Source organism: Arachis ipaensis, chromosome B04 (assembly GCF_000816755.2).
Source record: "Arachis ipaensis cultivar K30076 chromosome B04, Araip1.1, whole genome shotgun sequence".
NCBI classification, from domain to species: Eukaryota; Viridiplantae; Streptophyta; class Magnoliopsida; order Fabales; family Fabaceae; genus Arachis; species Arachis ipaensis.
Genome location: NC_029788.2, coordinates 530,296 through 545,170, shown reverse-complemented (window position 1 = coordinate 545,170; position 14,875 = coordinate 530,296). Strand labels below are relative to the sequence as shown.

At 33.4% G+C, this 14,875-nt stretch overlaps 2 protein-coding genes across 8 annotated transcripts in view; one reads left to right on the top strand and one right to left on the bottom strand.

The window, feature by feature from the left end:
- LOC107638390 (protein LAZ1) lies at nt 1-8,731 on the top strand. Of its 6 annotated transcripts, XM_016341641.2 has the most exons (11): nt 1-631; nt 729-773; nt 1,193-1,281; nt 4,215-4,286; nt 4,387-4,581; nt 4,731-4,996; nt 5,073-5,363; nt 5,473-5,561; nt 6,266-6,527; nt 7,581-7,829; nt 8,183-8,731. In XM_016341641.2, exons 6-11 carry the CDS (start codon nt 4,802-4,804, stop codon nt 8,546-8,548), a joined length of 1,452 nt encoding a protein of 483 aa, XP_016197127.1. In that variant the 5' UTR covers nt 1-631; nt 729-773; nt 1,193-1,281; nt 4,215-4,286; nt 4,387-4,581; nt 4,731-4,801; the 3' UTR covers nt 8,549-8,731. The 6 variants fall into 6 exon arrangements, with proteins under 6 accessions (XP_016197127.1, XP_016197122.1, XP_016197123.1 ...); XM_016341636.2 differs by having other exon boundaries at nt 4,387-4,996; XM_016341637.2 differs by having other exon boundaries at nt 4,209-4,286; nt 4,387-4,996.
- LOC107638392 overlaps nt 13,076-14,875 on the bottom strand; it is a 4,176-nt gene continuing 2,376 nt past the window's right edge. The window contains exons 4-6 of one of the 2 annotated variants that reach the window (XM_021120295.1): nt 14,415-14,496; nt 13,888-14,084; nt 13,076-13,576 (exon numbers count right to left, since the gene is read on the bottom strand). In XM_021120295.1, the coding sequence (XP_020975954.1) occupies nt 13,298-13,576; nt 13,888-14,084; nt 14,415-14,496 (558 nt within the window). In that variant the 3' untranslated portion in view covers nt 13,076-13,297. The remainder of the gene's footprint in view (nt 13,577-13,887; nt 14,085-14,414; nt 14,497-14,875) is intronic. The other variant, XM_016341645.2, reaches the window with a different exon arrangement.

Here is a 14,875-nt window from a genome sequence, read left to right as displayed (position 1 = left end):
AAAACTACCACTTCACATCCATCTTCTTTCTCCCCCTTCCTTCCTCTCTCCCTCCCTCCCTCACCGTCACCAAGCCTTCTCTCCCCTTCTCCGCCGCTTCATCTTTCTCTGCCTTCGTCTCTACCGCCTTCCCTTTGTCGCCTTCCTCTTTGTCTTCTTCGATGGCGTCTGCCTCCGCCTCTTTGTTGCCTTTTCCAACGCTTCCTCTTTGACCTCGCCACCGCCTTTCTAGCCACGCTGTCATTTCTGCAGAGCTTCGCAGCCGTCGTTTCTTCCTCCTGACGCATCATCTGGCTTCTCCGCTACCTCTCTCTTTGCCTTCTCTCTATTGCGATAGATTTGCTCCGCCTCTCTTCATCGAGGTCGCCTTCCCCCTTCACCTTCCGCAGGTCTGTGTTGTGCACTGTCGTAATCCATCCCAGATCTGCTCCGCCTAATCCAAGAGCTGCGTGAGAGTGAGACCCTGTGATCTCCGGCCGCCTCAGGAAACGCCATTGCTGCCCCTGCGATCTCCTCCATCAACGCTTCTCTTCTATTGATGTGATCTGTTCTGCGTGCTTCTCCTGCCCCATCAAGCTTCTGTTCTGCGAGCTTCTCCTTCTCCTTCGAGCTTCCTTGAGCTTCTACTTCTGTATACAAAATTCGCATCGTCTTCTTTTGATTACTGATGATTTGTAAATATGCCATGTTCTATGCTAACTGCTACTACTTGTTTTGGTTAATTCTAGGTTTTGATTTGGGTAAGAAATTGGGGTTTGTTAGAAGAAATTGGGGTAAGGTCTTCACTGAATTTCTTATAATTTTTTTTAAAAGATGTCATTAGTCTTAGCCTCTTATTTCTCTGATATGCATGACATTTCCTTTGCGAACGATTTCATACTTAAATCAATGTTCTATTGATATGGTAGCACCTTCAAGTTCTGCATTTTTTTCCACTGTAAGAAGGGTTCGAAATGGTTAAACTCTTTAACACACATCACATCATGGTTCAGCTGCACCTTCATGATCTCATCAATCAATCTATTTTTTGTTTTGATTTGAATGATATATGATGCCCATTATGTCTGGAATGGATATGCTGTCATATAGCTTAAGCATTTATAGAAAGCTGCCTCCTAATTTTTGTTCTTTGACAGTAATTAATAAATGTCTTAATTCATATTTTCATTTGTTTGAACTTCTGTTTGACTAGGACTAGGTTTCTGGAAGGTTACAAGAAAATATTTGACAAAGAAAATATTCACGAAGCTATTGCTGCTCCAAAATTATCATCTGAAAGAGGTAATTGTAGTTGTTTTTGTAGCTTTTTTGGGAATACTATTTAAGTAATTTTTTAATTCTTAGTTTGCACATACCAAAGTAATTTTCTTGCCTTTAGCATATATAGATTTTTTATGTATAGATTTTTTAAAAGTCTCTATTTGTATTTTCTTAGTCATGTCAATCATAAGTCATGAATTGAAAATCTACAAACCATACATGAGTACATAGATAGTTTAAACAAGTTTTTAGATTTTGCTCTTGAGCGTCAATCTCCCAGGGGTCATCAAATTAAATGTTCTTGTTCAAGGTGTGGATTTAGCAAATGGCAAACAAGAGAGGTTTTTGAACATTTTAATAGTAAAGTCATTTTCGGAAAACTAGAAAGTTTGGCATTGGCATGATGAATAGTTGGAGTTGGGTAACAAGGTCATCAAACTAGTGATGTTGTATAAGATGATTCGGCATCTCAAAATCTAATGGTAACAATGCCCAATGACACATTTGGGTTTGCTGGATTTGACCTAAATGCATCTATTCATTCTTCTGAGCCTATAGATGGGAATGAAATTCGAAATGAAGATAACAACGAAGACAATGTAGTGTTTTACAAGTTGTTAGAGGATGATAATGAATAATTATATGAAGGGTTACAAAGAATTCAAAGTGGTCTTTCTTGATTAGTCTGTATCACATAAAGTGCTTACATAGAAAAACAACAAAAATATTGACCGAAATCCTCAAGTTAATAAAAGATGCTTTTGGAAATACGAAAATTTTCTACGTTTTATGGGGCCAAGAAAACCGTAATTAACTCTGATAATGCCAAGATAATCTGTTTACCCTAACGATTGTAGGATGCTAAAATGAAGTGCAAATCTTGTGGCACTTTCCACTAAAACCGAGACTAATATGAGACAGAATGGATATGCCCATTTGCAACCTTTAGAGTTTGTTTAGAATGCTAGGAATTAGAATTTATTTAAGAGTTGAATTCTTTTTCTTGCTTTGGAATAACTAAAAATGAATTATTTGAATTTTTTTGAGAATTTCAATTCTTATTTTTTCTTTATTTGTAAATCATATCAAAAGGGGTCTGATTTTTAAATTAATTTTCACACTCTTCAAACTTAATATGTCAAATGTCAAAAATTGAATTCTATTGTAATATATTATAGTCATTCCAAATTATGAAATTGAGTTTTAAATAGAAATGAATTATTTAAAAAAAAAAATAGATTTTTTTTCATATTAAATGATTTTGAATATTTTGTACAAAATAAACAATTAAAATAAAAAACTTTAATTTCAACTTGGATTAGATTTTTTTTTTTTGAAATTGAAATTTAAACGGTTAAAGTTATTTTTTATTTATAAAATCTAAAATAATGAAGTTCAATTTCAAGTTTTCACGAATCTACCTAGAAGGAACCAGTCTTTCTCCCGCTCGAGCTGTGCCTCGTCTCTCCCTCTCCACCTTTGGCCTTCTGGGAAGCAATTGCGGTCCTTTTCTTTCCTCTATCCTCTTTCTCTTTGGGCCCTTGTCGGTCTCAGGTTTGTGTTTTCTCAACCCATTCGTCCTCTGTGTAACCCTATGTTACATGGAATCCCCATCTTCTGCATTAGTCCAAAGTTCAATGATGTTAAACTCTGTAGAATTGTATATTTGTGCATTGCTTGCCCTTTTTGTTTGTTGGTTTACTGCTACTCTCTCTGTGAAATCTTCTGTTTGAATTGTTTCTGGCCTTGTTCCCTTCTCTCGATTGTACCCCTCTCATATTTCTGGGTATTTGTATGTTCAAGATCATGGTTCTGAGTTCTGCTGCATTACTTGATAGGATCATATTATTATTAATAATACTGACTTGTTATATATACTGATATTCATGTGCCTTTAAACTGCCAATATTTTATGTGCTGGTCGAATGTGGAAAATCAGGCTACTAATATTTGCACTCTAAGGTGTAGACCTAATTTCTAAAGGGACTCTCATTGTGGAGTTGTTCTTGAACACTGGGCATGTCCTGTTTTTACAAAGTGAACTTAACCAAGGCATTGATGCAGTTACATTTTGTCTTTATAATTTGGATCAAGCAAACAGAATGCACTTTTTAAGGGCGTCTACTTTTTCCCTCTCCAATTTTCTCTATGGGATATAATTAATTTCTGATTAATTCTTCTGGACGTGATCTATTCAAGGTTCAATGCTAATTCAGAGGGGTTGTTCATGTTAACCAGCTTTATGACCGATGAGACCCCTCTTTGTGTCCTTTTATACATCTAGCTTAAGACGTCAACAACCAAATTAAGTAGTATGGGGATACAGTGTATTTCTTTACTTTTGCCCAGCCTTTTAACCAATCAAATAGTTAATCCTACCTGAGATCCATCTTCTCCCTCTTATTGAGAGACCATTGCTGCCAACAACCTTAAATGTCACAACCTATCTGAGCATAGTCCAATTCGGAAACCAAATAACATAATTCCTTGAACCTTCTAACGTCATCTAGACATTTACCACATTTTTTATAGCATTATCTTTCCATATGATATAATAAACTCAATTCGGCATTATGTTGGGAACAGTGTGTGATGATTAACTTTTTTAGTTCGTGACTCTGTTAGGTTAATTCCCCCTTTCTCCTTAGATTAATCAAGCGGCACTTTTCTTAAGTTTTATAACAATCATTACATTTGCACATTATCCAAAAATTTCTAATCCTTTCCTATAAATCTATCTGGTGTAAAGCTTATGGTCTGCTTAGAGGACTTTCTCTCTCAGAAATGTTGAGAGATTGGAAAGCTATGCTTTATAGATTAGTGTTATATTTTATTATTTTTATTATTATGATTATTTGACCAAGTCTTCAGTGAATTGATAGTCTAAATAAAGGATAGAATAGAACATCTTCTAAAACTTCACTGATGTGTTAAATATTTGGAGAAAGGTGCAGGGACCAAAGGATTTATTTTGCTTCTCCAGTTGGTGGCAATAGCTTTGGAAGATATGAAGTTGCCTTCCAAAGGTACATGTCAAAATAGACGTACTTAGCAAATGTCTCCATTTGAATCTAAATTATATTCCCTATGTCATGCTGTGAAGACTGACAGTTTTCATTTTTGCAGCAAATCAGTGGTACCTTTCCTGTATACACTCTAGCAGCTATCTCAAACTTGATGTCTGAAAACGGCATACCAAGTACGGCCAGGATACTAAGATGATCACCTCTTTCTCCCTCTTGGCCTCTACACTACACAGAAACCATTGGCTTCTTTTGCCTTCTACCTCAATTAGCAGTCCCTCCACCCATCTACGTCCTTGTCAGCAAGCACTACTTTCTCTCCTCCTCCCCCTTCATTGACACTTATCTGTTCTTTCAATGTTATATATCCATTATGATTACCCTTGCAATCTATGTTAGGTTATGGTCACCATTTCTATTTTAAGCTTTCCTTAAATTATTCAACAGGTGCCTCTGAGCTGCCTATAATGTAATTGAATTATGCTAGCTATATTTCAAGTCCTCATTCTCTAACCTCAATGAACAACATCATCATTCTGTTGTCATACTCGCCTCCTGCATGGGCAACTATTATTGCTGCTGCCTTTCTTCTCCTCACTCTCACTCTGTCTATGTATCTTCTATTTGAGCATCTTTCTGCATACAAGAATCCTGAGGAGCAGAAGTTTTTGATTGGAGTTATCCTAATGGTTCCCTGCTATTCAATTGAATCTGTAAGAATACTTCTTTTGCTTAGCCATAGATTTTCTGATTGCTTTTTCAGTTCTAACTCTCTTCTCATCTTACCAGTTTGTATCATTGGTCAATCCATCAATCAGTGTGGATTGTGAGATTTTAAGGGATTGCTATGAGTCATTCGCCATGTATTGTTTTGGAAGATACCTTGTTGCCTGTCTAGGTGGTGAGGAAAGGACCATTGAATTTATGGAAAGAGAAGGACGGGCTACTTTTAAAACTCCTCTTCTGCACACTTCTGACAAGGGAACCGTAAAACATCCTTTTCCTATGAATTACTTCTTTAAACCTTGGATACTTGGCCGAAAGTTTTACCAAATTGTGAAATTTGGTATTGTACAATATGTATGCTTATTCATTACTCCATCTCATTTCAATTACCAAATGTTTCAACCTTTGTTTTTATACACAAACTAAATATTCTCCTTACATTAAATATATCAATCTCTTACAGATGATAATAAAGTCGTTGACTGCAATTACGGCGGTGATTCTTGAAGCGTTTGGAATATACTGTGAAGGAGAATTTAAATGGGGATGTGGGTAAGCAATATGGAATTCTTTGCAAGTTATTATCATTCCCATTGACCATATAACATTTACAAGTAAGATTCTTGTGAACCATTGCTTGCATTCACTTTTCTGTTTGGATGCTGTAATTGATTATGGCCTCATCTGAGTTATTATTTATGGCCATTTTATTTGCAGTAGCATAGATTGAAATTTGTGTGTATGCCTTTTAGTGGTGAAGATGCTATAGGCTATGATGGGGAATGGATCCTCTCAATTGTTAAAAAAAAATTGAGGGAGTAAAGTGTGATCTCTAACCTTTTATTGTTCTCTCTCTCATGTTTTTTTTGTCCCACTTATAAAATTAATAGTGAGAGATCACACTTTACTCCGTCAATTATTAAAAAAAATTGAGAGAATCCATTCCCTTCTTTTTTCCTTAAGTAATTTTGAGAATTACTTGATAATGAGTAAGGACTTGGAGGATGTTTCAGTTCTCTTTGAACTAAATTTGTGTGAGATGCTATTGATTGTGTTGGTAAGTTTGACTGATGCTTAATTGTTAATTATTCCGTTGTGAATCTCCTGCATCCAGTGGTACAGAGTTACTATATTGTTTCATCATAAAATTCTTCCTGTAATTGGAATGTTAGTTTTCATATGCTCCTTGTGGTGGCAACAGGTCAAAAGATTGATGGAGGGATATCTGACTATATGAATTTTTGCTACCTTTGTAGGTATCCTTATATGGCCATAGTTTTGAACTTCAGTCAGTCGTGGGCATTGTACTGCCTTGTTCAATTTTACACTGTAACAAAGGAGGAGTTGGCACATATACAGCCATTGGCCAAATTTTTGACATTTAAATCAATTGTCTTCCTCACTTGGTGGCAAGGTGTGGCAATTGCTCTTCTATATACCTTCGGTTTATTCAAAAGTCCCATAGCGCAGGGTTTGCAGTTCAAGTCAAGTGTCCAAGATTTCATCATTTGTATTGAGGTAGATGCCCTTCACTGGAGTTAAGCTTCCTTCTTTGCCTTGGCATGTGCTTTGTTAATTGTTGACTGTGACTGCCTTTTTATTTAATGTCCTGTATTTATTATCTTGCAATTGGCTGTCTGCTGTGAGGAAACTTTTTATGTGACCACTACTGGATCAAATGCCCTCCACTTCCCACCCTGGATCAGGTGCAGCTCTTGTTTGGTGAAGATGCTCTGCAATATGAATTATCTCTTTTGATCTTTGTCGTGGGAAGTGAACTGTGCAATTTGATCATGTGAATTTCTCTAACGATGTCAAACTTACTTTTGCTAATTGTTCCATCTAATGCCTATAGATGCTATAGCATTCATTTTTACATTATTTTTTTTAATCACCAATATGATATTTGAGTGTTTTTCATGGAAGTAGGTTCATGAAATTGTTGCGAACCCCTACTCATAATTTAAGTAATTTTATTGAAGAGTAGATCATTATCAGTTGGACCTTTGATTAATTAGCATCTCTTTTTGTTTATTGATGGTTATAAATCATCTGTTTCTTCTCTTTTTTTTTTTTTAACCACAATATCCAAGAGTCACATTCAGACTTTATACTGCTGTTCAATTATTTCATTTTCATTTATGAAAACCATCTCTGTGTGAAACATTATAATGTCCCAAGGTTGGATAGGATAAACTTTGTGTAACAAGTATATTTCTCCAAATTTTTATGAAATACAAGATGCTTACTAAATGAAAAATATAAAACAATTCCGGCATTGAGTAATCTTGGTAATGCATCAAGTATTTCAACTAGGAAAGTTAGGAGGTCAGTAGACAATTCCGGCATTGAGTAATCTTGGTAATACATCAAGTATTTCAACTTGGAAATTTAGGAGTTCAGTAGGGCTTGTTTTGTCAATCAGCACTGAAGCAGGTTTTTTATTCATTGTTTCTTGAATTTGTCCTTTAACCTCATTCGACTCATAAGTCAATCTGTTAAGGTTTTATAACTGCTCAAGATATGGGTTAGAATAAAGTTTAAACAGCACTTTGTATTCATCCAGCACAGATGGGCATTGCTTCCATAGTTCACCTGTATGTGTTTCCATCCAAGCCATATGAGCTAATGGGAGACCGCCTTCCTGGAAGTGTTGCAGTTCTTGGAGATTACTCTGCTGATTGTCCTCTTGACCCTGATGAAATCAGGGACAGTGAGCGACCCACAAAACTGCGTCTTCCTACTCCAGATGTTGATGCCAAGAGTGGGATGACAATTAGAGAGAGCGTTCGGGATGTTGTTATTGGTGGTGGGGGATATGTAAGTTTCCTTAATTTTTGCTAATACTAATGCTAAAACTGAGTTATTTTATGGTCATATCTTCTATCCAAATAATCATAATAATTATATTATTATTCAAGTTTCAGTTAATTTTTGTATTCCATAACTTTTATTTATTGATTTTCTAAAAGTGCTACATGGTCGGAAAAATATAACCAAAATCCTTCATTAGGAATCATGGTGGTGGTTGAGGGATAAAAAGTGACGGGTACCACTTTGTCATCCAATGGCTCATAGCAATGCTACCTTTTGATAAAATTTCAGATTGTGTAGTATATAACTATATATATATACTTACACATTTGATAATTTATTTGATTTGTAACATTCAGATTGTGAAAGATGTTAAGTTTACGGTCCATCAAGCTGTGGAGCCTGTGGAGAAGGGGATTACTAGGTTCAATGAAAAATTACACAAAATCTCCCAAAATATTAAGAAGCATGAGAAGGATAGAAGAAGAACAAAGGATGATAGTTGCATCGTGTCATCATCGTTATCACCAGCTGCGAAGAAGGTGATTCGAGGAATTGATGATCCGCTCTTGAATGGCAGTATTAGCGATAGTGGGGTATCGAGGGGGAAGAAGCACCGTCGACAGTCTGGATATACGAGTGCTGAGAGCGGAGGAGAGAGCAGTAGTGATCAAATCTACGGTGGTTACCAGATTAGAGGCAGTAGGTGGGTTACCAAAGAATAACGAATGCATGCTAGATTTTGTTGGTTAATGCCTATATGCCTATGCTAGATTTTGTTGGTTAATGTATGTGAGGTAGTTTTTAGATATAAGTGGAGCTGGGAGGAAATAAAGTGTTGCATACTTTCATTCTTAGTGCTTTCTTAGGCTTTTTCTTAAATAAATAAAATATAGTATTTAATTTATTACGATTTGAAATGTAACAATTTTATTTTATTTTTTATTCTAATACAACTTAATTTAAACAATTGCTGTCATCTATATTTTATCAATTTCCAACTTTTTATATCTATGTTTAAGGTGTGAGAATTTTTGTTAAAAGTATTTAATATAAAATCATCTGTCGTCTGTTCACCAACTTTATTCACAAAATTCAAGTGCTATTGTGCTAGCAAATAAGCTCTAAGAGTAACTCTAAGGAAAGGTTTTGTTCAGAGGCTCTTAGATCAAATAGTATATTAAGACATAATTTACTTAATGTCGTCTCTGCTCTCGGTCTTTGCAATGAAAATGATCGACGAAATAACTAGTCTCATTATAGAGAAATTTTACTTTAGTAGATAGCCAATTCAATTTTTGCCACCTTATATAAATTTAAATCAAATTGAAACCAAATATTAGAAAAATAGATTTCATATTTAATCTCAAATCACTACTATGACAATGACATATAGTTCTAAAAATCCTAATATGGTATTTTGTGAAACTTAAAATGAAATTGAAATGAAATCAAACATTGGAGATGCTTTAACGATATTATATCTTGGGAAGATGCTTCATTTATTTATAACAACTATGCAAGATTTACACCAAAATCTATTACTAATATAACATATATATTGAAATACAAAATATACGTTAAAAATAAATTAAATAATATATGTATTTATACAATATATATAAATATATAATAACTTTTTTTTGTTGATTTTGATATATACACAGTATTTTTGGATTTATAATATGCCGAAAAAGTGAATTCTCTCTCTCTTTTTTTTTTTTTCATAATATTCTCCAATTCAACAAGTCAAGAACTAGTCTGTTGTGGATTAAAGTTTCATTTAAAGATTTGTCACTAACCAATAGGTTATACTTACTTAAACTAACCACTAGATTAACCTAACTTAGTTTGAAAAAAACAAAATCTTAAAATGTGAACATATTAACATGTTAGTTCTTAAAAATTTGAGTTGTCAACAAACAAATCCTTAAAACATCTCTAATTAACACCAACAAAGCTCCGTAGCAACAACAAAATTCTACCATTTAGAATTGGCTAGAAGTGGTCTATTAATAAGAAAATATTGGATAGTATCCATGAAATCTTAATTTTTATTTTTCTTTGGTGACTAAATTATTATTTTAATTTTTAAAAAATTCAGCGTTTTATTAAATATTTTTTTGGTAAAAATTAAATAATTTTTAAAAGAAAGAAATAATTTCTTAATTCCATTTTCAGGATGTCAAAAATACAAATTATTTTTCTTTTAAGTGGAAAAATAATATCGTATTTATTAATTTGAAAAAAACATATCATAGAATATCAAGAGAAGTTTTATAGAAAATTTTGAAAAAAGAGAGAATAAGAATTGGATATGTTCTTGTCTTGAGAATGTGACCGAGCTATAGAGCCTTCTTTCGGTCCTTTGAAAAGTGTTGGTAAAACTATTTGTCGATCTGGATGAATACCAAGGGGTGGAGTATCTGCTGAAAGTATTTCGACGCTCAAATTAGTATTTAAGAATATTAAAAAGATTACTAAATAATATTAAATGAATTGCTATATGTGTTCTGCCTTCGTTGCGCCCTCCTCGTTCGCCTTTATAGAGGAGGAACTAAGTTTGAGTTGGTATCTTTTCGCATTATGCAAAAGGAATATATTGCCGTGCATATTGTTGGTTGCTGCTTGATGTCTTTGTTTGACTCCTTTATTTTCGAGTTTGTTACTTTGATGGCCGAGGTTAGAGGGATAGTGGCCGAAGTATAACATCCATATCATCATATATTCGTGCAATTAAGCATATGTACGATGAGGTTATAGTGTGAAAACTCAAGGTAATATGATACAAGAATTTTCTATTGGTGTAAGATTTCAACAAGAATTATCTCTAAACCCATATTTTTTTTACATTAGTTCTGGAGGTACTTACCGAACATATCAGTGCCATGGTGCATGTTTTTTGTTGATGGCATTGTCCGCCTGGGAGAAACAATAGAAGATTTAAATGAGAAGTTAGAGTTGTGGAGATGAGTTGTAGAGGGATAAAAGTTTTAGCATAAAATCGCACTAAGAGTCTAAGACAGTATATATGGAATGTAAGTATAGTAGGCAAGGGGAAAACAATAATGCATAAGTGAAAATTGAAGAAACAATCTTACTCCAAGTAAGTGTTTTAAATATCTTGGATGTATCATATAGAATATTGAAAAAATTAATGAGAATATAAAAATCAAGATACAAGAAGGCTGGTCAAAATATAAAATGCATCTAATTTTATATACGACAAAAAATACCTTTAAAACTTAAAGAAAAATTTTATTACACTGTCATTAGACCAGCTATGTTATATAGAACAAAGTGTTAGGCGACAAATAGTGAATATGAACATAAATTAAGTATGGCAGAGATGAGAATGTTGAAATAGATAAACAGCCACAAAATAAAAAATGAGATATACGAAAAAAAGTTGGAGTGTCACATATTGCAAAAAAGATGATAGAATCTCGTCTCAGCTAATTTTGGATATGTAAAAGAAGATTGACAGAATGCCAATTAAAAAAGTAGATGAGATGAAAAGTAAACATGTGACAATTAATAAAAGAATAAAGAATATACATGAGGTGATCAAAGGAGAGTAACATATCAATTTGATCCATGTAGTCTTTATACATATATTTTTTTAAAATATATAAATAATTATTTAAAAAATATTTAATTATTCTGTTAGTTCTCATAATTTTACTAAATTTATAATTAGGTCTCTGTATATATTTTTTTTCAATTAGGTCCTTGCATTACTTTTAATTTTATAATTAGGTTCTTTTTAGTGTAAAAAATGTTAGTGTAATTGAATATTTTTTTGCAAATTGAAAGTATTCATAATTAAAAACATAATTAGATCTTTGACCACATGTATTTTGGGAGAAATATTCTGTTAATTTTAATATTTTTAACATGAAAACGACCTAATTACAAATTAAAAACAGTATGTGAAAAAAAATATAGAAAAACCTAATTGAAAATTTGGTGAAATTATAAATATCAGCAGAATAATTAAACCTTTAAAAAATTATAAAATTTTGAAAAAAATTAAAATAGAGTAATTACCCAAATCAATTTGCAAGAATTTTAAAAGTGAATATTTTAGTTCCAAAAAAAATTAATATACAAAAAATCCCAAGATTTTATTCCGGCAGACAAATCAATCCCCAATTTATTTTTCAACCGAATAATTACCTAAATCAATCCCCAAGAATTTAAAAAAAAATCTCCATCTATTTTTCGACATGACTTACTAAATTTAAGTATTTATTAAAAAAAGAATATTATACATATTTCTTTGGATTGTGTGTGGTTCTATTCTCTTTTTGTTTTGATGGCCATGCTGAAAAGACTTTAGAAATTGGACAAGGCATCAGATTGAGACAAGGCATCTCTTCTTTGGTGGAGACTTTAGAGATTGGGACAAAGCATCAAATTAGGACAAGGCATCTCTTCTTTGGTGGAGTGGGTAGTATTTTGTTTGGAGTTGTGGTGATTTGAGTATGATAGAAGGTGTTTTGTTTTAGGTGTTATTTTGTGCGTGATCCTTCTCCCCTTGTGGTCGAGAACCTCAAGAAATTGATAAAAAAAAAAAAGAATATTAGTAGATATTATAATCAAATTAGCGGAGGACCTTGGATGTTTCTAAATTGGCAGCCGGCAGCTGGTCCTTCACAGCAAATTCAGTCGCAGAGGAGGGGGAGACCTCGCTGCTGCACTTGGAGGATTGACTCAGCTAAGCTAGAGCAAGCTGTGGGCTAGGGTTACCATTGGAACCATGCCCTTTATTCCATTGGACCTAGCCCACTTTAGACCAATAATTATTGCAGACATTAGATCGTGTGATATAGGCCAATTTTTGTGAATAATACTATGAATCGAAATCTTTTTGTTATTTAAATTCAACCAAATTGATCTAACAAAACGAATCAGTTATAACTTATAACTAACATTATTTTAAGTCTTATTATTTAATTTAATTAAACAATTTATTAAAAAAATTAGGATGTATAACATTACTCATTTTTTATTTTGAATCATGGAATCCTGGTGAGTCCAAATTTTTATTTTTGTATATTAATTGTATTTAAAACAAAAAAGAAATTATGTTTCCATTTCACTACCTGAAGGGTAAAGTTGTCTTAAAAAAACATGATGTAATGAATATAATTGGACTTAACCCTATTAATAGATATTAAAATTTAGAAAATAGAAATGGTTTTAAATATTAGATATAAGATAGAACTTGAATAAATAGAAGATTCGTGTGAAACAATTAACCAAGTGAAAATAGCTTAACAAATGTTGCTACCAGATTATCGTCAAGGTCGGTCATGGTTGGGTTTTATTTATTTATTTTTTAATCTTCTTCATCCTACCGAAATTTGAAGCGATTATGTATTTAAAATAACCTTTATACATAAAAGTTGAAAATAAATAAAACAATCTGTATTTTACCATTACCATTGTATATGCGTATAACTATGACCTCAACTTTGCTTGGATTGATTTGTTTTAGGTTCACCGCCGCGCTTAGTAAGTTTGGTTAAGATGTATGCCATGACAACTTTAGCACCGAGGCTAGAGTGACCACGAGACAAGCAGAATGCACCCCCCAGAATCAGTATACTATTGGCCAGCAACTTTCTTGATGACCACCTTGAGATCATCCGCACTCGAGATTCATCAGCAACTTGATCATGGAATTGGAGGGTACCAGAATGAGCTCCGGATATGTTGCTAGTTATAGGTTCCAAGCATGGCGGTACCTACACGTCATCATGTTAGGGACATGTAAGAGGTCTGTGTGCAAGAAATTCTTGAAACAAGATAGAGGTTAAAAAGCTTCATCATGTCCAAAGAATCAGTGCTGGATTTGTAAATCTTCTCATTTTTCTCCTGCCTATAGTTGATTTTCTACTATTACACCATAAACCATCAGAGAAATCTATCAAAGCACAAAGTTAGAACAGATGGATGGTACTATAACAAGCATGCTGGGTCATTACGTTTTAACGTATAAAGCAAACTTGCATCAAGAAATATTCCCGTAATTTTAAGTTAAACTAACAGTACTGACCTTCTGCATTAAACTGGCTGAAATGGCAACTGAACTTGATAAATGACAGCTTACAACAGAGTATCTTCTAAGAGCACTATCCATCTTGCACACATAGTTCCATATGCCCTTGGAAAAAGCCATCTTTGCCATCTCCATATTCAAACCAGCATCTTCTTGATGAAGCATTGTGATCTCACAGGCATTTCTACCAGGTACTGTAATCCCAGAAATGGAAATCATAAAACAGTCAACTTATACTTAAGAATTCACTTATTCATTGTTCATAAATAATGAATTAAAAGTAAAACATCGCACAAGTATATCAGCGGTTTAGCAATGAAAAATTTTTCATGGTATACTACGTACAAATATGTGGAGATAGGTTGTCATGATATATTGTTCAATTTAGAGCAAATTTTATGAAGACATAACACGCTAAGAGGTAACAAACATTTGTGTGAGAAGCAGACATTAAGAAAGGAAAATCACTATGGAGGATTTGTCCTTTTTTTCTTTTCAATTTTCTGGTTTAACCAGCTACCTACCTTCTCTTATCCGCCAGCCAGATCTAAAAAGCTCAACACGCACATATTTTTTCTGCCGAGGTGCCAAAGGATGCTCACATTCCTAACAAAAGCAAATATGGAAAATAAGAAAATAATATTGATTGCAAGAGGAGATGTTGAAGGCATTAAGCATCATAAAAGCATAAAATAAGAAATCCCAAAATGAATAAAATTTCTATTGACTTTCAATATGCTCTGTCGCTGTACTATTTCCCTTGCAATTATCATTATTAGAGGATAGATTTCAAATAGGAACCCTACCAGTTGGCTAAATAATAAAATATACACAAAACACCTGAAGGATATCAAGTGTTTGCCAACATACACCAAACTAAATATGAAAGTCATTCAATGATTTGAAGCTTCTAGCTAAACATGTAGGGAACAAGATATTAGAACAATTTGATGAGCAAATATTTCAGTACTAGGGTATACAACAC